The sequence below is a fragment of the Camarhynchus parvulus genome, chromosome 15, assembly GCF_901933205.1.
Source record: "Camarhynchus parvulus chromosome 15, STF_HiC, whole genome shotgun sequence".
Classification (NCBI taxonomy): Eukaryota; Metazoa; Chordata; class Aves; order Passeriformes; family Thraupidae; genus Camarhynchus; species Camarhynchus parvulus.
This window is the reverse complement of record NC_044585.1, coordinates 11,542,011-11,566,440: the sequence shown is the minus strand read 5'-3', so window position 1 is coordinate 11,566,440 and position 24,430 is coordinate 11,542,011. Positions and strand designations below refer to the sequence as shown.

Below are 24,430 nucleotides of genomic sequence, written 5' to 3'. Positions count from 1 at the left end.
CTGGCTGGGCATCGTGAAGGATGTTGTGGACTGGGTAAGTGGAGAGCAGTGACCGTGTCCGTGACACCGGTGCTGGCAGCAGTCCCGAGGCAGCAGCCACAGGAGCGCTGCTGCAGGGATGATGTCATTGCCTGTGCATGTGCTGGGAAGCCACACACCGAGCTACTCTGCAGGTGAATCTTGGAGCGTCCCCAGGCAGCTGGATGGGCTGGATGTCTTCCCCTGAGTGTCAGGAAGCCTCCTCAGCCTCCTCGTGCAGTTTTGGTCAGCATGGCAATGTGGGGTTGTTTCAGACAAGTTGCTGTGTCTAGCTTTGGGCAGTTTGGATTCTTTCCAGAGCTGCCTAATTCCCTAAACTATGGCAAGAGGAGGATCTCGGTGTCTGCTCAGCTGCTTTGCCTTGCCGGTTTCATTGCTGGCAGTTCCCTGCAGCAGGACTCTGCAGCACTGTGGTTTAAGGAGTGTGCTTGCATTGCATGGGCTGAGCTCCTCCAGCGTCCTAGGGCTGAGAATTTCTCTAACCAGCAGTAGGAGGTCAAAATACAATAAAAAATTGCCTGGAAATGGGCTGAGAAATAGCTTAGCTGTAGGCCACGTTGAGAAATTTGGTTATTGTGTCAGAGAAAGCTGTCAGGTGAGCCTTGTGAAGGGTGAGATGCGTCAGCCTGTTGTGTTTCACCCTCTTTTTTTCCTGCACCTCTTTATTTTGTTGGGAGAAAGGAAAGTGCTGAGCCCTGCCATGTGTCTCACGGTGCTGTCTGAGTCTGACAGGATCCATCAGCACGTTCCCAAGTCCTTTGATCCCTCTTTTCCCTCTCCAGATCAAGATGTGTGAAACGTGCCAGAACGCGGAGCACAACAAGAACGTGACGCGGAAAGCCCGGCCCGTCAGGGTGGAATCCCCCTGGGAAGTGCTGGGATTAGACATCCACGGTGAGTGAGTGTGAATGTCTGAAGTGGCTCTCGGGGCTCCTCCCTCCAGCCGGGAGCGTGGCAGACCTGCTGCCACACGCACCGAGGGAAAGCTGCCGCTGCCTCTGAGGAGGTGCCAAGGAGGCCACAGCAGCCGCCCAGGCTGCAACCTGATCCCTGGGCTTGGCTGGGCTCCCTCTGCACACACCGTGAGAGCTGTGGGCAGGCATTCTTCCCCAGAACTGAAGCTCCCATGGGTGTATTTTTGCTGACAAGGTCACCGAAAACGTTCTGGCTGAAGGACATTGCAGAAGAGAGTCGTGGTCGCTTCTGCAGCGATTGGATTTTTCACTTTGCCCATTTGGGGGATATGAGGGCATCACATTTTTTTTTTTTTGATGGTTGTTTACACAGGGCCTTTTCCTGAGACAAGCCAGAGCAACACACACGTCCTGCTTGTGACTGACTACTTCACCAAGTGGGTGGAGGCTGCTCCTCTGCAGAAGAAAGATCCCTTCTCCGTGGCTAAAGCCCTGGCTACTGTTTTTTACAGGTGGGCTCGTCTGCTGTTGGTTACATTGCACCTCTGCTGTTGCAAAAATACCTGGTGTCCTCAGGATGTTTTCCTATGAGAGCAGGAACTCTCCCTTCTACAGGAGAGACCATGCAGTGGCTCTCAGTTGCTCTTTACAAAGTCCTTGGGAAGAGCCTGTTATCCTCCTGTTATGGGCAGAGAAGAAAGAGGCAGAAATGTTTCTCTGAGTAGCCCGAGGCCAGGGGAGCTCTGTCCCAGTTCTCTGCAGAAGCTTTAAAGCCATTCCCAGATTTCTCCTAGAAAGTATTCATGTCACCATGTGACATTATCCTTGTGGAAAACAACGTGGGGCCAGTGGAGATTTGAATTCAGAGCAAGAAACTGCTCTCATTTCTGCTGCTGCCTCATCATTCAAAAGCAAACAGGCATGGCTGGTTTGGAGCAGGGGGACCAGCAGGCCTCTCTGCTCTTGGGGAAGTCACAGCAGCCCCGTTAGCACCAGCTCCACTGAGTGGTCCTGTCCCCTTCCTATCCCATTTGCACCTGTAAAGATGGAACTCCTTGGGCTCTGCCTCAGCTGATGGAGTAAAAACATCTGTGTGTCCTCTTCTTGCCCAGGTTTGGCGCCTCCAAGAACATTTACACCAGTCAGAGCTGGGACTTCTGTGAGGAGGTAGGTCTGCTGTGGGCTGGTTCAGGAGGAAGCAACGTGACCTTGGGCAGGTTTTTTGGGACAGTGTGACCTTCAGCAGGTTTTTTGGGCACTGTGACCTTCAGTGGGCAGCAGGTCCTGAAGGCAGAGCTGTGATGTGCTGTGCAGTGGGGGCGAAGCACTGATGCTGCCATATCCCTGCCCCTGTTGGGAGTGGGAGCTGATTTGCCAGTGCTTTCACCTTGGCAGGGATTGAAGGTTCTAGATCAGTGGTGCAAGTCCTCTCTGTTTAGAAGGAAAGAACATGTGTACGAAATTCCAGCCCTACCCTGGGATTAACCCAGCTTCCCAGTGCTGTGGAGAACTTCAAGCACGGGAGCTGTCATTGCAAAACATTTTCCTTGGCTCTAATTTTTCTGGGGAGCGTTTTCAGGCTGGCACAGGGCAAACAGTGCCTGTCCTGGCACAGAGGGGGACAATGCCTGTCCTGGCACAGGGCAAACAGTGCCTGTCCTGGCACAGGGGGACAGTGCCTTGGAGGCTGCTCTGGGGCTGACGCGCCGTGATCTCCGTGTTCTCCCAGGTCAGCCGGCACCTGTGCGAGCGCTGGAACATCTCACAGCTCCTCACACCCACAGACCCCACAGACCCCCCCAGCCCTGGTGACCACAGTGCTGAGGTGCTCAGGGCCTCCATCTGCAGCGTGGTGAACGAGAAGCCCAGCGAGTGGGACACACACCTGGACCCCGTCCTCTTCGAGTTCCGCACCTCGGTCAACTCGGCCACCAAGTACAGCCCCTTCTTCCTCATGTTCAACAGATACGTGTGCCTGTCCTCAGAGGTAACTGCCCGGCCCAGGGGAGCCCTGCAGGAGCTTTGTCACTGCCGTGGTTGTAGAGTAACACCCAATCTGTGCCTTGCAGGTGGATTTTGTCAAGGACTCTAAGGAGCAGGGGGCTGGCTCCGGTAAGGCCGATGGCCTCCCGCCATTCACAGCCACGGTGCAGGAGCAGCAGAACGTGGTGAAGGAGATTGTAAGTCTTGTGGTGCCTTGAAATAATTTTGCAGCTAAGTGCAAGCCTGGCCTGAGAGGAGAGGTGGCACCTCAGTGTGTGCCAAGGGCAGCAGGAGCAGAGCTGGACCCTCTGGGCCAGCACCACAGGGGAGCTGCTGGTGGTGCTGCTCAGAGGTGGGTGATGAAATACGAGGGACTGGCTTGCCCCATCAGACTCATGATGTGAGAGCTGTGTCCCAGCCTGCCCAGCTCCGTGCCTTGTAATCTGCATCCCAAATCAGCCAAGGGAGCCCCTCCTTAGGCAGGGACAAGAAGCCTTCAGGGAGATGCTGTGTAACTGCAAAGGTTTAAAGTCGCCCTGCTCCAAAATGGGAGGAGGTTTGGGCTACTGTGAGGAGTAGTTGCCCAGTGGGCAGGGAGATGGGCTTGGAGAGCAAAGTCAGCATGCAGCTCCTGACTGTCTCTGACGTGCTGGGTGACCTTGGGCAGCTCATTTTGTCTCTCTAGTCCTTGGTTCCCTCACTTGAAAAATGACCTCAGTGTCCCCTGTGAAGTGCTTGGTGAGCTGTGTGCCAAAAAAACACAGACAAGGCTCAAGTGCTTTGTTTGCTCAGTCATTTCTTACACTCAGGGTTGTGTGGTTCTCTCTGATCTCACCTGGACTGTGGTTGTTCTTGCCAGGGAATGACAGGAGGAATATGGGACAGGAGGGAGGAGGGCCTGGGAACTGGATATGTAGGATCTGATCCCTTTGGCAGCTCAGGTTCACTAGCTCAGCTCCCCTTTTGTGACATGGAGCTGCAGATCCTGGCACAGGGCAGTGGGAGCTCTGTCCTGTCCCTGAGGGAGCCTCTGCTTTTGGGATCACTGGCTCTCTCCTGCATCCAGGCAGGGATTGGGCTGTAAGTAGCAGGAGGTGATAAAGCTTTTCTGGGCTCTGTGGCACTCCAGCCTAGATCCCCTTCTGCCCTCTACTGACTGACAGCTCTGACTGGAATTGCAGTTTCACATTGCAAGGTCTCCTGCTGGTTTGGGTGGTGAGAACAAGGCTGGGAAGTCCCTGCCGAGTCCCTCCCTTGCCCCAGGTGCATCCAGCTTTGACACTGCCTGCTCTCACTCACTCTCAGCCTCTCTTAGGAGGAGAGACTGTGGGAGCTGGGCCTGCTCAGTCTGGAGAAGACTGAGAGGGGATCTCACCAACCCACAGAAATATCTCTGAGGGGTGTCAGATGATTGTGCCAGGCTCTTCTCAGTGGTGCCCAGTGACAGGATGAAGAGGAATGGCCATAAACTAAGCCACAAGAAGTTCCACCTCAACGTGAGGAAGAGCTTCTCTCCATTAAGGTGGCAGAGCACTGGAACTGCCCAGGCAGGCTGTGGATTCTCCCTCTGTGGAGACATTCCAAACCCACCTGGGCACGTTCCTGTGTCACCTGCTCCAGGTGACCCTGCCTGGACATGGGGTTAGCCTGGATGATCTCCAGAGCTAAGGATTCCAACCCCAAGGATTCTGAGATTCTGAGATTCACTGAGCTTGTGCCAGAGCTGAGCTGGTTGCTGAGTGACCCCTGGAGTCCCAACCCCTCTGTTCTCCTGGCAGGTGATCTCCAACATGACCACGGCCTGCAAGCGCGAGCGCAAGGGCGACAAAAGGAAAACTCGGGGCCTGCCCTCTCTGGCCTTCAAGGTGGAAGACAGCGTGTTTGGGGGCAGCCCTGCCAGCTCCCTGAAGAAGCTGAAGAAGGGCCAGTTTGTGTCGTTCCAGATCGAGACAGTGCTGCCCCCTGAGCAGAGCATGACCGGAGGGAAGAAGCCCAGTTAACCCTGGGCGTGCCGGGGTCCTGCGGCGCCGGGGACAGCACCAACTGTCCCCAGGGTTTGTGGCCTGGCTGCGTGGGAGTGCAGGGTGCAGACGTGCCTGCTCTGTCCTGGGAGAAGGGAAGGGGAAGGTTCAGACAAGGGGGTCTGTTCAGTCCCTTCCTGGTCCGGGTTTGCCCTTGGATCATCCCTCGGACCGAGGGAGGTGGCACCGTCCTCGTTTAGGTCTGGCAGGGAGAGACTCGGTCCTGCCAAAAAGCTCCACCTTGACTGTGGCTTGGAAGTTGCCCTTTGGGAGGGATTGGGTGCAGAGCAAAGCCCAGGAGTGATCTGGGTGCAGGTGGAAGAGAAGCAGAAGCCAGACCTGGCTTAGCCACGGACAGTGTTTCCTGCAGCTTAAAAGTGTCCCTGCTGTGAGCCTGAGCCAGGAATAGTCACTCCAGGTCTGACTGTGTTCCTGGTGGATGTGGGAAGGGCTTGAAGTGAGAGATTTTTTTTGTTGTTTTTAATGGTTTGTTTTAAGCACTTAATAGCAGAAATAAAATCAACAACAGAATGTGGTATTTTTGGTTTTGGTTATCCAGGCAGAGAAAAATTAATTTGTCTTTTGTAATGTCACCATTCTGTTCTCTCCAGAAATGCTGCAAACTCCAGGAATCCTGACATCTGTGCCTGTGCTAGTGAGGGTCACGGGTGTTTTTAAGCCCTGCACTTGAAAAACACCTGGAAATTTTGGGATAATGACACTGCCCCTCTGTCACCTGTATAGCCCAACTGGATGCATGGGTGCTGTCCAGGGAAGAGCCAGAGCCCTTCCATTCCTTAAGGAGTGGGAGATGAAGGAGAAAATAATTTACAAGCTGGATTTCTTGAAAGTGGATTCCTCTGTGTTAGGGGTTAATTAAACCCTTGTCAAGTCCCTCTTGAGGGGTTAATTAAATCCACCGAGCCCTTGTTTAAGGATTAACTTAAAATATTTTTTCAAGCTCTTTTCCCGGTTGCTTTTGAGCCAACTCCTCATTGTTGTATTTTCCCTCTCTACTGCAGAAATGACATAGAACCAATAAAATAATTTTTAAAATTTAAAAACATGTATATTTGGGGCGTATAAAAAACCTTCTGAGGCGGGGAAAATTCCGGGGCTGCCTTTGCCGCGTCGGGGCGGGGTTTACCGGGGCAGGGCGGAGCGGGGGGACCGGGGATCCCCAAATTCGGGGTTCGAGGGGGGGTCCCCGGTGCTCGGTCCGGCCGTGGGCGGGGCCGGGCGCGCGCCGCAGGAGAGGGCGTGGCCGGGGGCGTGGCCACGGCAGAGCCACGCCCAGCACCGACCTTGTTCCCGGGACGCGCCGCCGCCGCCGCCGGTCGGAGAGGGCTGATCCCGCCGATCCCCGACCCGCCGCCGGTAAGAGCCGTCCGGGCGGGCCGGGGCTGAGCTGCTCGGGAGGGGGAGCCGTGCGTGGGGGTCCGGCCGGGCTATGGCGGGCTCGGCCCTTCCCGGGTGTCTCCCCCGCCTTGGGACATTCTCCTGCGCGGGGAAGGCGGGATGCGAGTGGGGACCTTGGGCGGCTCCAGCTCGGGGGCTGGGGACACTGCTGCGGGTGGTGGGGAGCTGCGGTGGCTGCCTCCTCCGCCTCCGTGGGCCGGATCCGCGCAGCTTTGCAGCGGATGGCAGCAGCGAGAACCCTGGGAAGCGTGCTGCTCCTCCCTGGCACCGCTGCTCTGCTTTGCGTTCATCCCTCCTTCCCCACCCACCCCGTAAACCCCCGTGCCTCCCCAAATTGCAGCCTCTGCCCTGTTTTCCTACGCTTTTTAGTGTTTTATCCCATTTACCCGACCACCGAGCGGCTCTCGCCCAAGGGCGCAGCTTGCCCGGTGCCGAGGGCTGCCCTTGGTCCCGGTGCTTTGGTTTTGGGGCGCTGCGGTCACACAGGCCGGAGTGTGGCCGGCACATGGCCCCCTTAGCGCGGTGCCTTCCGCACTGTGCACCGTCACCAGCTGCTGAGCCAGCACAAATTTCAGGATCCGCCGCCTCCCTCTTGCCAACGTGTGGCTCCTCAGGGCACGGCACCGGAGCAGGTGAGCGGCCCGGAGCAGGTCGGGCTTTCCGCCCTTTGCCGGCTCCGTTCAGAGCCGTCCCGCCCGCCCCGGAGCCTTCCTGTCCCGCGGGACGCAGCCGTGGAATTCCAATCCCTTTTTAATTTCCTCTCGGGATTTTTGTTGTGTCATTGAACTGCACGCTGACTGCACAGCGGGTTCAGTGCTACCCCGAATTAATACCCAAGAGGGCTGGGGACAGTAAGGTGTGGCAAGCTGCGGTACGTATGGTTTAAAAGTCTTATTTTGATGAGGGGGATCTGTTACAGAGCTGAGCTGCTCCCCCGTCTGCTTTCCTACGGTTTTGACTGCTTGGTTTCAGCTTTGTCCTGGGAAAGGTGGGCAGGGACTCTGGGATCATGACTGTCCAAGTTTAACACCTCCATGGCTCCGTAGCACAGGACACGTGGCTGCACGGATGTGATGGCAGCGCCCAGCAGCTGCCACAGCCAGATTCCCATCGGGATGTGCAGATTTCTGATTTGGGATTCAGGATGGGTGAAGGCATCCGGGAGGGAAGTTTGTCTTCTTTTGTGCTGCTTATTTAAAGAAATACCACGTGCAGCAGGGGAGGGGAAGGAGATGCAGATAGTGGTGTCTGGATGTGTTGGTGGGGAGCTGGCACGGTTGTCCCCCCGTGTCCTTCCCCTTCCCTGCCTCCTCCCTGGGATAAATAACCCCGTCCCCCTCTCTCACCCTGCAGCAGAGGCTGACATGAGCACGACCTTGCTGTGCTAGGGCTGCCCCTCCCCACGTCAGTGACTCCACAGCCCGGCGGCGAGGATGCGGGCCTGGAAGGCGGTGGCCAGCACGCTGGCGCTCAGCGGGGCCGATGTCGTGGTCACCACGCTGCTCTACACGCACGGCCAGGGCGGCCGGAATGTCCTGCAGGACCTGCGGCACTTCAACATCTTCAACTCGCTGCTGGACATCTGGGGGGGCTGCCTGTACCGCAGCTGCGTGCTGCTGGGCGCCGCCATCGGCGTGGCCACCAACACGGCCTACGGCCCCCGGCGCCTCCGGGCCTCGCGCACCTTCATCGCCGTCGTCTGCCTCCTCATGGGCATCTACATGATGGTGAAGCTGCTGCTCTACTCGGAGGTGCGGAAGACCATCAGGGACCCCTGGTTCTGGGGGCTCTTTGCCTGGACCTACGTGGCGCTGGCGGCCACCTTCGGGCTGTGGCAGCTGCTGGCCTGTGTCACCTCGTCCCGTGAGGCGCTGGGGCCCAGCTCCGAGTCCCGCGCTGAGGTGGAGGAGAGCTGTGATGGGAGCACCCCGAGGGACAAGAGGGAGGAGGCAGCAGGTCCCACCATCCATAAACTGCTGTCCTACACCAAGCCGGATGCCTTCTTCCTGGGCATTGCCTCCTTCTTCCTCCTCGTGGCTGCCCTGGGTGAGTGAAGGGATGAGGCAGGCCATGGTGTGCTCCTGTCCCCACCAGGAGGGATGGAGGAGCCATGGTCGTGGGACACAGAAGCTCTCTAGGATTGCTTTTCTGGGGGTGCTGGGTGGCATGTGCTGCATGGGGTGGGTGAAAAATGCAATGAGACAACACCAAATGTAACTGGGGATAAAATACTCTGGGAGTGCAACGTCCCCCTTGTGTGATGGCCGAGTATCTCTGGGGTCAGGATGGAGTTATCCACAGGCTGTCACAGTTGGGAATACAGATCCTGTGCCAATCCCAGGCAGTGGAGCTGAAGCCCCATGTCCTGTGCTTGTCCTGCAGGAGAGACCTTCCTGCCCTACTACACGGGGCTGGCCATCGACGGCATCGTGGTGCAGAAGAGCATGGATCGCTTCTCCACAGCAGTGCTGGTCATGTCCCTGCTCGCCATAGGAAGGTAATGCAGGGGCTGGATCTGGCCCTGGCAAGGAGTTTGGGGCTTTCCCACAGGAGCTCGTGGTGATGGCGGGCACAGGCACCTCACTGCTCCAGTTTGGTGCCAGGCCCCAGGGATGTGCTGTGAATTCTCTGAGCAGAGAGGCCATGACTGGCACTCACAAGGCCTTTGTGTGGCCCTTCGTGTCCATCTGCTGGAGGTGGGGGAGCAGGAATGGACACAGGGAATGGGTTCCCTGGGGAGTGCTGTTCCAGCAGCGCTGCGTTCCTTCCCAAAACTTGTGACTGCCATGGTTAGGACCAACCACCACTGTGCTGGTGGCACCCAGGAGAGGTGTGGGCTGGTGATAAGTGGTGTCAGCACTGCCCAGGCCCTTGGCCAGGCATGGGGGTGTTGGTGTGGCTGAGAGGGTTTCGTGTCCATGGCTCTATAACGTTTCTTATCTGCAATTAGCTCATTTGCCGCAGGTATCCGGGGCGGCGTTTTTACGCTCATCTTTGCCCGGCTGAACATCCGCCTTCGGAACTGCCTCTTCAGGTCCCTGGTGTCTCAGGAGATGAGTTTTTTTGATGAGAATCGCACAGGTTGGTTCCCCTCTCCCCTGGATTTGCTCTAACCCCTCTATCCCATCCCAGATTTTTTCCCTGTGGCTTGCTCTACTGTCATACAGCAGACTGGGGGCAGCCAGAGGCAGCACCCACATGCTCGTGGTTAGAAATAGAGGCAGAAAGTTCTTCCCTTTCTGTTGCCTCCCACCGTGGGGATGTCCCATTGACACCCATCAGCCTGGCATCCAGAAGTCCCACCCCCAAAACTCCCATTTCCTTCCTCCCATCAGTGCCTATTGGTGGGCTGCTCTCCAGCTCTGCTCCTGTCCCTGAAACCTCAGATGTGTGAGGCTTGCTGGGTGTGCTTGTTGCTTTCTCTGCTTCCAGTTCAGTCCTGTCCCAGTCCCAGGCCATGTGTGCCACTCTGGTGTAACTTGCACACATTTAATTTAGTCTCAGTGGTATTTTTAGTTTTGAGGCTGTTGCTGTATTTAGCAGTCACTGCACAGTGCCTTGGTAGCTGAGGGCAGCAGAGATGTTACTGGAAGTGGGATACAGATAACCCTGGACTTACACAAAAGCTTGGGAATTCAGCTGGACTCAAACACAGGCCAAGGATTCAGGAGCTCAGTGTGATGTTTGCTGGCTGTAACACTCAGCTCCACCAAAAGGCACCGCCAGAGCTTCATCCCTCAGTAGCTGTCCCATGTCCTCAGGCCCCTCGGGCCAGCTCCAGGCTGTGGACTGTGTGTGGCCTGTGGGCTGCCCTCCAGCACAGGATGCTGCCACAGTCCCCTTTGCTGTCCTTGGTGACCCAGGGATGTAGCTTGTGCCTTCAGGTGCCACCTCCTGCTCCTCGTGCATGCAGCAATCCAAGCTCCTCTGTTTTGCTTTGCATCCACAGTGGAGGAGAGTTGCCCCCCTTCCACGCCACCCTTCAGACCCCCAGCTGGTTGGATGGGGAGCTCCATCTGGCCCCTGGCATGGGATGTGGGACACAGATAGGTAGTGACCTGCAGTGGTGACACGTCCCTGCTCTCCCCTTCCCCGACCCCTCGTTGCTGCAGGGGACGTCATCTCCCGCCTGACGTCGGACACGACCATCGTGAGCGACCTGGTCTCCCAGAACATCAACATCTTCCTGCGCAACGTGGTGAAGGCCACGGGCGTCATCTTCTTCATGTTCAGCCTCTCCTGGAAGCTCTCCCTGGTCACCTTCATGGGCTTCCCCATCATCATGCTGGTGTCGGATGTCTATGGGAAGTACTACCAGGTAGGCAGGAGCAGCTGGCATTGCTGCAGTGCTGGGCTGGTCTCACTGTGAAGCCAGGAGCTTGTGGGTGGCCTTGGAGCCGGTGGGAGTGATGCTGGAGTGTTTTGCTGCCAGCAGTGGGGGCAGGAAGGTGACATTAAACCTGTGTGGGCAGACAGTTGTAGCCTGGGCTCTTACCTTGCTTCATGCTCAGGAGTGGAAGCATCTCAGGTCTGATAGAAGAGATGGCTGGGCTGTGGAATGTCCTGCACGCATCTGCCTGTCCTTCTGCCATCTCTCCTCTCTGGAGTCACTGGTGGGGTCCCAGAGTCCAGGGCAAGTGGGGAGATGCGCCATGGGCAGCCTGGCACCCGCTGAACTCCCTCTGCCTCCCCCTGCTGCCTGCAGAAGCTCTCCAAGGATGTGCAGAGCGCTCTGGCCAAGGCAAACAACACGGCTGAGGAGACCATCTCGGCCGTGAAGACCGTCCGCAGCTTTGCCAACGAGGAGACGGAGGCCAACGTGTACTGGCAGAAGCTGCAGCAGGTGTACAAGCTCAACAAGCGGGAGGCCATGGCTTACACCTACTATGTCTGGTCCAGTGGGGTAGGTGATGGCCCTAGGGCTTTCCTATGTGGGGCTGGGATGGGCAGGGTGGTCTCTCCAGATCCCAAAGCACACGTGGTTCTCCTCTGCTCCCAGGGAACTCTGTGTGGAGAGCCCAGCCCTGCTTTCTGCTGCCAGTGATCCCCGGGCTCCCGATCATTTGTTATTTTTATCCATCAAAATGGATGGATAAAAATACACTCCAAGGCAGGGCTGTGTCATTCCATGGAGCTGCCTGTTTCCCTGCTTCCAGTTCAAATGGGGCAATAATTGATAGGAGCTGAAGGTCGTGGAGCAGCCCATGGCTGCGTGGTGCTGCAGTGCCTGCCTGTGCCAGCTCCGCTCCGGGGCTCCGGCTGGGAACAGCCGCGGCGTTGGTTGAGCTTCTGCTCAGGAACCGAGATCTTCTGTGTGTGGGTGGTGCCAGGGGGAGGCTGCTGGGCTTTGGCTTTGGGCTTTTTTCTTTTTTTTTTTTTTTTCCCCTGCAAAATGCTTTTTCATTGTTTAACACCGGATGGTTTGGGATTTCTCCAGGGCAAAACCCTCACGCGAGGCTGCCCTTGTCTCTGCACGTTCAGGGATCGAGGCAGTCGCTGGTGAAGGGTCTGTGAGTTACGGTGCCTTTGTGCAGCTGTGAGAGACTTCATGGCTTCCCAAGTCTGGAAACAAAATGGGAGCATTATTAGCATTGTTTCTGGGCTCCCAGGTGAAGCTGGAGCATGAGCTGGGTTGACACTGATCCTGACAAATGTAAGAAGGCAAAAGCCCTCAAAAACTGCTCCTGCAGGGCTCACGTAGAAAGAAGACAATGAATATAGCTCAGCCCTGGTAGGGTCTTGGAGGGAATGCAGGAGATTAAGATCAGATCATGGCAGAGCTATAGAGGAGGCGTTTTTTCCCCCTCTATTTTTGTCTGTGTGAATTTACAACCTCTTCTGGTCCCACAGGGCACCAGGGCATTGCTGCTTTTTGGAGCACCTGGGCAGCATGGAACAAAACCAGCTGAATAAAAGGGGCTGGTATTTTTGTCACATCAGAGCTGATCTGTCTCCTTTCTGGAGTAGGTGGTACCCCCCACAGACTTCAGGTGACAGCTGGGGTTATGCTTCAGGGACTTGTACAGGCAAGGAGGATATTCTGCATTAACTCCTGGCTTGATTTTGTGTTCTAAATTAAAATGTGTCACACTCGTATAGCGGAAAGTTTATTTTAGTGGCGAGGTGACTGCATGCCTTGGATAATTTGAACATAGATTATTATGCTTGAGGACCTCAGTCCAAGAGAGAAGTTCATGAGATGCTCTGTTATTTTAGATAAATTCTGCCTCCTTGGCTGCTGTCCCTCGGGACTTGTTTTGTTGAAAGATATCTGCCCAGCTCCTTAAATCAGCCCATGTACTTGAGTTGTTTTTCTCATTTCCATGCTCTCTCCTAGGGCTGTCAGCTGCACTGTCAGGGATCCTCAGCTCAGGACTCAAAGAATAAATGTCAGCACACGAAGTTTGAGCCATTGTGTGAATAATGACAAATGCACCGAAATATCCGTTTGTCCTTGCTGATTCTGGGGTGTTTTCTGCTTTCAGCTGACCCTGCTCGTGGTCCAGGTCAGCATCCTTTACTACGGAGGGCACCTCGTGATCTCTGGGCAAATGACGAGTGGAAACCTGATATCCTTCATCATTTATGAGTTTGTCCTGGGGGACTGCATGGAGGTGAGTCAGTTTTAGCAGGGAACCCCAGAATGGGCTGGGTTGGAAGGGACCTTAGAGCCCATCTCATTCCAGCTCCCTGCCTGGGCAGGGACATCATCCTCCTCACTTTCCAAGGTTGCTCCAAGCCTCATCCAACCTGGCCTTGGACACTTCCATGGGTGGGGCAGCCACAGCTTCTCTGGGCAACCTGTGCCAGGGCCTCCCCGTGCTCTGGGCTACCTCTTCTATCTCCCAGAAGGTCCCAGGGCAGTTGCAGGGATAGATCCAGTGCTGACTTTCCCATGACTCATTTCTTTGGTTCTGTGGCACTGCCAGAGGGGGGATTCTCGCCTCTGCTCCCCATTCCTCCCCTGCTGTGGTCTCACAACTTTCATGTTCCTGAAGCAGCTTGTCCCCCAAAAAGGACCAGAGGGGTCAGGCTGGCCCTGCTGAAGGGCAGAGCCCTGGCTGCCTGCCAAGCACATTTCCTGGTGTGAAGAATGAAGGGATTACAAAGCTGCCTGTTAAATTTCAGGCTTCATTAAGAACTTAATTATATTACTTTTTTTTCCCCCTTTCCCTGGAATAGGCTGCAAGCTGCTGCGTTGGCAGCACATTAGCAAGATGGGATTGTGGGTGGGATGGTAGAGCCCACCCAGGGCTGCCTTCCCCTTGCAGAGGCATAAACTTGGCTAATCCAGGCAGGAATGATCCAGTCGAGGTTTCCTCACAGCCAAGTGTGGTTTTGGTGGTGCTTCAGCCTCTGTGCAGGGGCAGAGCAGAGCTGGAGGCAGCTTGCCTGGCTCTCACCATCTGCTCAGATCACTGCAGCCTCTGCTGGGGTTTCCAGGCTGTGGTTTTGGTGTGGATTTAGTTTGGTTTGGGGGTTTTCCGCCTCCTGGTAGGAGGGGCAGTTTCAGTACAAACTGTTCTGCAGCTCTGGGTTTAATATTGAAAAACACCCTTTCCCTGGGCTGTCCATGTATCCCTTCCATACCCAAGAGAGGAGGGAGAGTTTTCCTTCCCTGTGTCTGATGCCTGCAGCCAATGTCAGGCGATGGGAGACTTGGGAATGCTTCAGCCATTCCCCTTTGGAGTGGCACTGGCTGATTTCCCCATCACCTGGGAGGGTCTCACCGCTGCCTCTTCCCTTGCAGTCCATCGGCTCCGTGTACAGCGGCCTCATGCAGGGCGTGGGAGCTGCTGAGAAGGTTTTTGAGTTCATTGACCGCCAGCCCACCATGGTGCACGACGGCTCCCTGGCCCCGGATCACGTGGAGGGCAAGGTGGAGTTCAGGAATGTCACCTTTTCCTACCGCACTCGCTCTGCCACCCAGGTCCTCCAGGTGAGCCCCGTGGGCACTGGGCACTGCCAGCACCACGTGCTGCTGCTCCATCCTGGCCAGGAGCAAAGCCCAGCCCGTGGGGATGTCAGCTGCCTGTCAGAGATGGGTGAAGGCAGGCTCAGTGCTTGCTGGAAAACAGATTAAAAGGAGCAGCGGGTGTTTAGGGCCGGCCTTCCTTACAAGGAATGAGATTTATTAATAAAAGCCTTGTTCCCTGCTCAGGCATTAAACATGTCAGCGTGGTACAGGGCTGTGTGCCAAGCTGCCTCAGACTGTTTCCGTGGGAGAGGGGCTGGGATCATGAGACAGGGGGAAGCAGCAAAGAGGTCAGATTGCTTTTTAGAGGACCAGCTACATCAGCAGGCAAATCTGAAGCAATTTGGAGGCTTTTTGCTTCCTCAGAGCCAGGAGAAATGGCTGATGTGGCACATCACCAAGGCAGAGGGGTACTCTGGCCAGATTCTGGCTCCTTCTCTTGTGTAGTGCCCCAGGACATTGAGAAAAGGCTGGACCTGAGCATGCTCTCCCATCCATGTTGCAGGACGTGTCCTTCACCCTGCACCCTGGCAAAGTGACAGCGCTGGTGGGTCCTTCAGGGAGTGGGAAGAGCTCCTGTGTCAACATCCTGGAGAACTTCTACCCCCTGCAGGACGGGCAGGTGCTGCTGGATGGGCGTCCCATTAACATGTACGATCACAAGTACCTGCACTCCGTGGTACGAGCCACTGATACCTGTATTCTGCTTGGGATACCTGTGCTCTGCTTGGCCCACTTGCCACCTGCAGGGCTCTGAGGGGATGCATGGCACCGCTGCACGTTGCTTTGGATTTGATCTGGCAGCTCCAGAAATGTCCAGAAAGCTGGAGGCTGGAAGTGGTCCAAGAAATGAATTTGGATGATTTGTGGGGGCGGAAAGGAAGGGGATGGAGGGTGGTTTCAAGGGGAAGGGGAAGCCTTCCAAAAGCAGAACAAAAAACAACTTTTGTTTGGTATTTTTTGGCCAACACAGTAGAAATATGTTTTTGGCTGTTGGATTAATTATCATCTAAATTGGGTTTGGAAAAAGAGTTTCGTATTCCTCCAGCAATTTCTGCCTTAAAATCTTAGAGTAATTCTCAGCTAATGGGGAGTTAAACCTCTCAGGATCCTGGCAGCAGCTGGAGCACCAGAAGGGCTGGTGCTTTGCCTAGGAGAGGGGTCTGGGCCCCTCAGCTCTCATCTGTGTGTCAGCACAGATCAGCCTTCATCTCTGCAAGTAACTGCCTCCTTTGTTTGCCCCCAGAGCAAATGGCCTCAGCAGTCAGCAGGAAAACCTGAAAACAATTGATCAGAGACAGGCTGGAAAGCCAAAGTCACTGTGACTAATTTACATTCCCTGCCCGTACAGAGCGAAAATCAAAGGCCAAGCAAATCTTTCAGTTTAGAAAGCCTGGTGTGGTGTTAGGGGCATGGGGAGAAATCAATTAAAATATGACCGTGTCTCCCTGGCTCTCTCATGCACAATTCTGAGTACTAGTTTGAAAGGTTTGATTTATTCCAGTATCAAGGTTTGATAAAGCAGCTGAACGTGACAGTGAACAGCCATGGCAGGACAGGGAGACTGTTGCTAAGCAATTAGGGAATTGCAGCAGTTACCTCCCTAACTTGCTCATTTGGGATTAAAAGATGCAAGAGGGCTCATTCACACGGCCCAAGTGTGACTACTGGCCTTGAAAGGAAAATCAGCAAGGGCATGGGAGAGGGTCTCTCCAGCTTGACTTACCCCAGCAACTGGTTTTCCATTCTGGGAAAAGCAAACAGTGATGGGAATAACAGACCTGGAACAAAACCACAGCAGGCTTTAGGAGGGTGAAGCCCATCCCAGATGCCAACGTCCCATTGCATCAGGTTTCTTCCCTGCAAAATGGCTTTCCAGCAGAAGATGCAAACCATGCACCCTGACATTGGCATCCTCACTGGAAGCTCACCTTGAGCACTTCTCTATCTTGGCTAATGACATTTCTATATCTTGGACTATCTACATATCATATCTATAGCAGGAACAAATATCAATGGTCAGAGATACCGTGCAGTGCATCTTCTGCTCCTGACTCCTCCTCTCCCTTTGCCTCCTGCAGATCTCCCTGGTGAGCCAGGAGCCCGTGCTGTTTGCCCGCTCTATTGCAGACAATATTTCCTATGGCTTGGCCTCAGCCTCCTTCGAGTCCGTGGTCCAGGCTGCCCAGAAGGCCAACGCCCACAACTTCATCACCGAGCTGCAGGACGGCTACCACACAGGTACCACCCACCCGCTGCTGGGCCTGCCAGCTGCATGTCCAGCTCTGGCATTTCATTTTGACCCCTTCTCTCTCCCTTGACCCAACAGAGGCAGGGGAAAAAGGAGCTCAGCTGTCGGGGGGGCAGAAGCAGAGAGTGGCGATTGCCAGGGCTCTGATCAGAGCCCCTCCCATCCTCATCCTGGATGAAGCCACGAGCGCGCTGGATGCGGAGAGCGAGCACGCGGTGAGTGGGTGCCCTGGCTGCCAGGGACAGAGAGAGGGCTGGGAGGGTGCCCTGGCTGCTTGGGACAAAGAGGGCTTGGAGGACAGACTGTAGCCTCAGTTTCCAGCCAGTGGACAAACTTATTCTTGATATGGTGCCATCAGAGGGTTGAGTAAAGCGCAAATTCCGTAGCAGGAATTTGATTCCGATGCTCTTGTAGCCACCAGGAAAGGAATAATTCCATGCTCACAGCAGCCAATGCCTGACAAACCTGATGAGGTAAGGATCTTTGCTGATTTTTTTCAATGTGGAAGGTGTTAATTGGCATGCAGGGAGTCTGTGCAGCCTTTTAGGACAGGATACAGAGGAAGAGCCTATAAAATGGTGCTGCAGCAAGGAGAGTAGGAGTGCCTGAGCTCAAATCCCAGCCAAGGCACAAAGGAAGTCACACTTGCAGGAGAAGCCTTGAGCATCCTGTGAACTGGTTTATCTGTCTGGAAGTTTGGCCTCCCTGATGCAATGACATGAGGGAAAGGCTGTTCAAGGTTGGGATTTGAGGATGTGCTTCCAATCCCAGAGGACAAATCCTGCTGGGGCAGCACAAGTGTCTGACCTTGGAGCAGCTTGCTGCCTCACAGGTCCTCAGTCACGGGTGTGGTACCTGATGCCAGCCCAGGGTTGGTTTTGGCTGCCCAGGGGTGTCAATGTGACATGTTCCTGATGGCCACCTGCCTGCCTTTAGACGTCAGTGCTATTGTCTCTTGACTGGAAAAAAACCTTCTCTTGCCTTGCCTTGATACACTAAGGAAAAAATTTCTGCTTTTCTGAGCAGCTGCATTCACCAGGTATTGGCTTCCTGCAGTCTCTGCCAGCACCACGTGGCCTCCAAATCTGGGGCCCAGCTGTAACAAGTCCCCATCTTGCAGGATCAGACCTGGCTGGACTGAGATGGTCTTTGGGCTGCAGCCTGGAGCTGGGCTGGGCATGCTGGTGCTGGCAGTGCTGCGGAGAGCAGAGCAGAACTCATCCCCTGGCCAGAGCTTTCTGGCCAGAGCCCACAAAGCTGCTGCTGTCCCAGTGGCCGGGCACTAACGCCTTTTCTCCCCGCAGATTCAGCAGGCGATTTACGGCGACTTGCAGAACCACACGGTGCTTGTCATAGCTCACAGGCTGAGCACTGTGGAGAGGGCACACAACATCATTGTGCTGGACAAGGGCCGCGTGGTGCAGCAGGGCTCGCACAAGGAGCTGATGGAAGAAGGAGGCCTTTATTCCAAGCTGGTGCAGAGACAGATCCTGGGGCTGGAGGGGGGCGGCACGGACAGTGGCCAGCCCGCAGCCCGGGGGGACGCGGCCAAGGCGCCCGGGGGGCTGGAGGAGGAGTTCAGGATAGACCATTCCCATTCCCTGCCGGCCTCCACGATGGCACAGGACGATTTCACCAACGCTGCCGCGCCCAAGTGAGGGCAGCCGGTGCTCGGACACTCCCTGGGATGGAGGTGGCAGAAAGAACAGCTGGGAGATGGAGGTGGCAGAACAGCTGGGATGGAGGTGGCAGAAAGAACAGCTGGGAGATGGAGGTGGCAGAACGGCACCGCTGGCTCGCCCCACGTCACACACCCTGCACACCCAAACACACACCATAGAGCTTCCTGCAGGACGCCTGCCAGCCAGCAAAACAGGGATTCACTCGAGGGAGCTGGGTCCTTAGCAATTCTCAGCATTTCTACTGGGTTTCTTTTCTTACTTCCAGTAACTCCTCTCGACTGGGACTTTTCTCCCATCGATCTGCATGTGTAACTGCTATTAACTGTAATGGATGTTAAATGCATGCGTGGGGGGGGAAGGTTGAAAAAACCCCTCCAGGAATTTCAGGGGGTGGCTTTTGTGGCTGGATAGAAAAACTGACTGTAAAGCAAGGTCCTGCTCCCTCTGTCAATCTATGGGGCTAATCCAAAGTTGGCTGAAGCCTGTAGGGAGTTCCCTTTGGCTTTGGTGAAAACTGGATCACTCCCATGGAGCTGAATGCTGTGAGAGTTTTGCACTGAGTGCCTGCAGGCTCAGGCTCTCAACCATTGCTGCTGAGCTTGAATTACGTAGTATCCATCCTTGCTGGGACAAGCCAGGGGACCGGGAGGCAGATGTTACTTTCTGATTTGCTCTTGGTGCTTGGTGGGTGTTTGTTTTTAAGGATGAAACGTTTTACCATAACTGGGTTAGGTTTTGGGGCTTGGGGTTTTTTTTGTTCGATTTGTTTGTAGTTTTTTAACGTTATCTGTGTGCACTGTGCAATGTCTGTCTGGCTCCAGCATCCACTGAAAATTGGTCTGTTACTTCAGAATTTTTTTTAACTCACAACCCCGGTGCTGGTGTGAAAAAAAAACACTACTAAAGACAGGCAAAAAAACACTAAAAGACGGCACTTTATAAATCCCACCAAAGCTTTGTTCAGCTTCAGGCCATGCTAGCGACTTCACTGCATGAGAAATCCGTTCTGTCACATTCCCTGAAGTCCAGCTTCAGCTGCCTGAACTTTATAATGTGTTTCTTTGAATATAATTTATTTTAGTATGAGGGATAAAAAGAAATGTGTTGCTCCTAGCCCTTTGGGGTAATGGCTCTGGCTTAGTAGTGTTATCCTGCTATAGATTGGTGAAAAATCCTATGCAGCCAGGCAAGTGCTGTTTTAAAAATAGCATTTCTAGGGGAACACTGACTTCAGACTCTGCATAGTTAAGAAATTCTCTCAAGCACTTTAGCTCCCATGTTTTCTGATACTTGAATGCTGCTGCATTTTCCTTTCCAGCAGGTTTGCATTTTTGTTATCGGCAATGTTTTGTTTTCATTTAGTGATGTTTTACAAACTCTAAATTTAGTGTCCTTGAGGAGGGATGCTCAAAAAAAACCAATAAAATACTACCTCTGCCACTCAACGTCGAGCTGCTGTCGTTGGGGGTGTTTTTTGCTTTCTGGGTTTTCAAGGGAACGTTCATCTGACACCACAGCTGAATGCAGCTGCTCCTGCACGTGTTCTGGGGAATGACAAGAGGAGCCCACAGAGAAGGACGTATGTAAAACACTCCAGCATCTGATAATGGCTGTGAGCCCAGCAGTCAGGAGAACTCATTTCCACCCCCATCCCGTTGGGTGTCAGTCTCCCAGGGAAGGACAGGCAGTCTAACCTGTTCTCAAAGCATGGTGCTTCCTGGCTGGAATCTTTTCAGCTGCTGGCTTTTGTGATATGATAACAATCTGTGCCTCAGAAGAAGAACAAGATCTCTTTTTGTTTTCCCTCCCTCCACTTAGGGAACTTGTGTGGTGCTCTGAGCTCCTCAATCACCCTTCAGTAAATGGCCAGGAGTTCCTGCTTGATGGAAATTTGCTCTGTGGGTATGAGGAGGTTGGGGGTTCCACCCAGTGCTGACAGGCAAGTGATTAATTCTGCATTTTCATCAGTACCTGGGAGCAGAATGTGGCCACCAGTTCATAGAAGTGAAATTGGTTTCAGCTTAATTAAAAAACTGGGGGAAAACCCAAATTGGGCTGCCTGGGAACTAGGGAAGCCAACTCCCCCTGCAAAGTACTGGTAGGACAATGGTCATTGGTACACGAGATGCCAGGAAAGAGAATTTTATTGTGTCCTGTGTGTCCCTCCCAGGCATGGCTGCAAAAAGGGAACTGGAGGATGCAATTTGATCTGTTTTATTGCAAAAACTGCTCTGAATTTCAGGAAGAGAACCCTGTTTCCCAAGGCTGCTGTGATGATAATCCCAGCATTGTATTCCCAGGTTAGGTCCAAACAGCTTCAACTGAAATGGCACACTGGAAACAGCAGATTGTCTCTGCTGGTGGCACCAGTCCAAGCTGATAACAGGCCCTGGCTTTGTTCATTGCCACAGGTGCTGAATTCTCTCTTCTGCATCCAGATAACTCAAGGCTACTTTTTCCCCTGAGCCTCTCATCTTGTGGCTTGAACCGGCCCTTTTATTGTGCTATTGGCATGTGGCAAGTGGCACTGCTTGTGTGCTAAAGCTGTGAGGGTTTTCTATGCCCTGGAAGATGGGTGGGAGCTCCACACACCACCAGGGATCCAGCAGAATTAATCTAACGCAGATCTTTTTGCCTGCACAAACCCTGGGACTGCATAGAAAATCCTGCCTTTCTAAATCATTCCAACTACAGCTTCTTTTTGAAGTGAAAATCAGGGTCAGCTGTGCCCATTAGCCTGAGCCTGGCAGTAAAGCTGTGCTTCACCCAGAGCAGCAGTGGGAACTGCTCCAGTGCTGGAACACGAGCTGCTTCCGGGAGCTGCCCAATCCCTGGGGCCTGGTTGCCTGGGGGCAGTCTGTGTTTCAGGCTGCTCTCCTGGAAACAAGGCCACTGTTCCCTCTGAAACCCTGGACTGTAGAATTTGGTGGCTGTGGCTTTGCCCAGAGTTGGGAACATGAACAAAATCAGTTTGAGAGCTTCTCTGTTAGAGTGATGGAGATAAAAAGTTTCTTTTATTCAAAGGGAAAATTCCTCACAGGGAACTCAGAGGGTTGATCTGAAACCTTAACCTGGGGGCACTGAAGCCTGTCCTGGCAGAACTGTAAGCAATTAAACATTCGAAAGCACAACTGATTGTAAATTGACTGTATATCCCATGGCAGGTTGTTTCCCTCACTATTAATAAGCTCTAACCATTCCCTGTAATAGGTATAACCACAGCTTTATTTGATTCAAACAACAGTGAACCGCATCCAAGGTGAAATTTGAGAGTGGATCCTATAGTCCCAGAGCTTCCCCAGGGACAGGGATTTACCCTGTGCCTTTGCACAGCCAGGGTCTGTGGCTGACTGACACAGTAAATGGGCAGACAGAGGTGGAAAAAACACAGCTGTGTTTATTCCAACAACTTGTCTCCTGCCACACCAACCTCTGCCTCAATAACCAGCTGTGTGTGTTTCAGTGGCTGCACCTTCTAGGCCTTCAGCAGGACTGGAACTGCCACAAGCAAACAGAAAGTGCTTCTAGCTCGGGTTCAGAGATGTGGTTTAGTCTGGGGAGGAAAAAATAAAATCTGCCTCTTCTATTCCAGCTTCACTGTGAGCTTAAGGCAAAGAAAATAAGTGCAGGTAAATAAACCTGCTGCTCTTCTGACACCTGCAGCTCCCTCAAAGGAAGGAGCACCTTACAAACACCTAATTCCTGCTCTCTCTCAGACAGCAGGGACACTGATCTCTCAAACAGAAGGGCTGATTCTCTGCCAGGATGCTGGATATGCAGGTTATTTCCATGTGTGAATGAATCTGGGTTGTGAAAAGTAAACAGAAGTATGGGCTGTGCTTAATATACAGAAGGAAGTTAAATTGCAAATAAGCCCCAAAACTTATCTGCACATTAAGCAACCAGACTAATAGGGGTTAATGTACACCAGAGATGAGATTTGCAAATTCAATATGTACATAACCAACCTGTTTGTCCAGGAAAAGAAAATAAGATGTGAAGGTGACTTGCAAAATATGTCTAAGTCTAATAAATATGCATGAGGCCAGTGCTACTGACCATAAAAGGATATGAGATACCAGGAGGAAATTCAAGATCAAGTTTAAATAGAAAAAAATACCTAACATCTTATTTAAACTAGTCTGGATGCCAGTTTTCCCCAAGATTGGAGCTTGACTTCTTATTCACAATGACATGGTTTCCCCTGTAATCTTCACAATTTTTTTATTCCATTTCTCCTGTAATAAGAAATCCTGACTTCTGTACTTTGGCTGCTTACAGTTCTAATGTACTCGAATGCTGTCACCCTTCAAAAGGATTTCAGCAAAGGCAAATAGGAACCAAGCCTGGGGAGATGATAAATCCCAGCCTGCAGCACTGCAATATTTGATAAACCCTGTAGCCCAAAATCCTGGTTTATCTGCAATCCTTCATATCCTGTCCCAGTGATGTGCTGTCACAAAACCTTTATCTTCCATGAAGACTGCAGAATGGGAAGGCACCCTCCTACCTGTCCAAATAGAAAATATAATTACACAAAAGCCATTGACTTCTATCTTGTGTCTCAGCCTCAGCTGCTTTTCTGGACAACTGGAGAGCTCAGTTACATGCAGGTGCTGACCAGTGTACTCAAAAAGAACCCAGATGTTTAATGCAGACTCCTCTCTACCATCACCAGAACTCAAATTACCCATCTAGGGAGAAGCAGTATTTTCAATGTATGTTGTACTTGAGCACAAATGAGTTATGTTCTCACCTGTGACTGAGCAGTTCTTATTATCCCCTTTTTTCAGCAAAACGCACCATGGTTGAGGGAATCTGAGAACTCCACTCTGGATCACACAGTGAGGCAGTGGTAAAACTAGATTTGCAACATGAAGCTGAGTCACTCTTCTGAACCACACTCCCCCCAAACCATTTATTTAGTTATGGTATGAAGTTCAAATTAGCAATGTTCTTGGGAAGAAAGGGCTTCTCCTAATCCCTCAGCTAATTCCTCTGTTTGCATGTGTGTATATGTGTGCGCGTGTTCGCATGAGCAGATTTACAGCAGGTTTAACCCATGGCTGTAACCCTGTCTGATGGGCATGTGCAAATACAGGAATGGTGGAATGGTGTTGGCAGGGTGACTATCTGCTGGATTTGAACAGCAAGGCAGGGCTGTAGTGACTGTGCAAAGCCCTGCCAGTGCCCAGGGCACGGCTGCTGACTCACCTGGCACAGAGCACATCCCTGCAGCAGGCAGGTGTGCTGGGGTGGTGAGAGCTGTGACATTCATGTGTCACTGAGCACCTTCTCCCCACCCTGGGCTCAGCTTCCTGCTGCGCAAACATCGCAAACGTCGTGGCCTCACCTCCCTCTGAGCGCACCTTGGATCTGCACCGGGCTGCCAAAAGGGCTGGAAGGCTTCCTCTAGCAGGGTCACCTTGCTGGTCCTTATTCCCTGTGGATAATAATGACAAAGAGGGCTTTGGGGAAGGTGGGAGGTGTGGGGAGCTGAGTTTAGTTATAGGACAAAAGAACAAGCATAAAGCTGTCACGTCATCACAGTGTCCTGCCAGGAACTGCTGGGTCACTTCCTGAGTGTGACTGCAACTTCATTGCATCAGAATTGTATTCGGTCACTACATGGATTTTTTTTGTCCTATTCTTCCCAGTTAGATCAAAAATATCAACTCCAAAGGACAAGGACCACGTGGCCATTCCCTCTCCTGTTCCCTTGGCTCCTGGCTCCTTTTGGCTCTTTCTCCGGAGTTACACACACGGAAATAATACACACACCCACACCCACGCAGGGACAAAAGCAGGCCAGGAAGGTGCTGCATGCCAAGTGATGCATATAACTTAGGCTCTTTTAACACAATTAATTGTTTCCAGGCATAATTGTCTTTATCAGCTCTGCTAACAGCAGCAGTAATTGGGGAGCTGCTGCTCCTAAGGGTTACCACACACTGCCTACTCCAGTGCTGGTGACATGACTGATAAAAATCAGAAGAACAAAATAGATGGTGGTTTAATTGACGTAGTTTTTACTACATTGCATTTCAAAAGTATTTAAATTTACCATGAAACAGATCTTTGACAGATTATTTATTGACCTTTACTGTTGAAGAAGAAAGGGTTTAAGATGGATGAAATGGCCTAGC

General features: G+C 53.1%; 1 protein-coding gene across 4 annotated transcripts; it reads left to right on the top strand.

Moving 5' to 3' along the window:
* Positions 1-6,247: 6,247 nt before the first annotated feature.
* Positions 6,248-19,729, top strand: ABCB9 (ATP binding cassette subfamily B member 9). Of its 4 annotated transcripts, none has more exons than XM_030958777.1 (12): positions 6,248-6,334; positions 7,730-8,422; positions 8,759-8,873; positions 9,327-9,457; positions 10,489-10,694; positions 11,082-11,279; positions 12,862-12,990; positions 14,127-14,315; positions 14,857-15,030; positions 16,433-16,592; positions 16,681-16,817; positions 17,907-19,729. In XM_030958777.1, exons 2-12 carry the CDS (start codon positions 7,810-7,812, stop codon positions 18,258-18,260), a joined length of 2,406 nt encoding a protein of 801 aa, XP_030814637.1. In that variant the 5' UTR covers positions 6,248-6,334; positions 7,730-7,809; the 3' UTR covers positions 18,261-19,729. The 4 variants fall into 4 exon arrangements, with proteins under 4 accessions (XP_030814637.1, XP_030814640.1, XP_030814638.1 ...); XM_030958780.1 differs by having other exon boundaries at positions 6,251-6,334; positions 7,733-8,422; XM_030958778.1 differs by lacking the exon at positions 6,248-6,334 and adding an exon at positions 6,468-7,008.
* Positions 19,730-24,430: the final 4,701 nt, after the last annotated feature.

Coding starts and splice junctions, on each gene's coding strand:
- ABCB9 (XM_030958777.1), top strand. CDS start 7,810: ATGCGGGCCTGGAAGGCGGTGGCCAGCACGCTGGCGCTCAGCGGGGCC. Junction 8,423..8,758: donor CCTCCTCGTGGCTGCCCTGG/GTGAGTGAAGGG, acceptor CTTGTCCTGCAG/GAGAGACCTTCCTGCCCTAC. Junction 16,818..17,906: donor ATGCGGAGAGCGAGCACGCG/GTGAGTGGGTGC, acceptor TTCTCCCCGCAG/ATTCAGCAGGCGATTTACGG.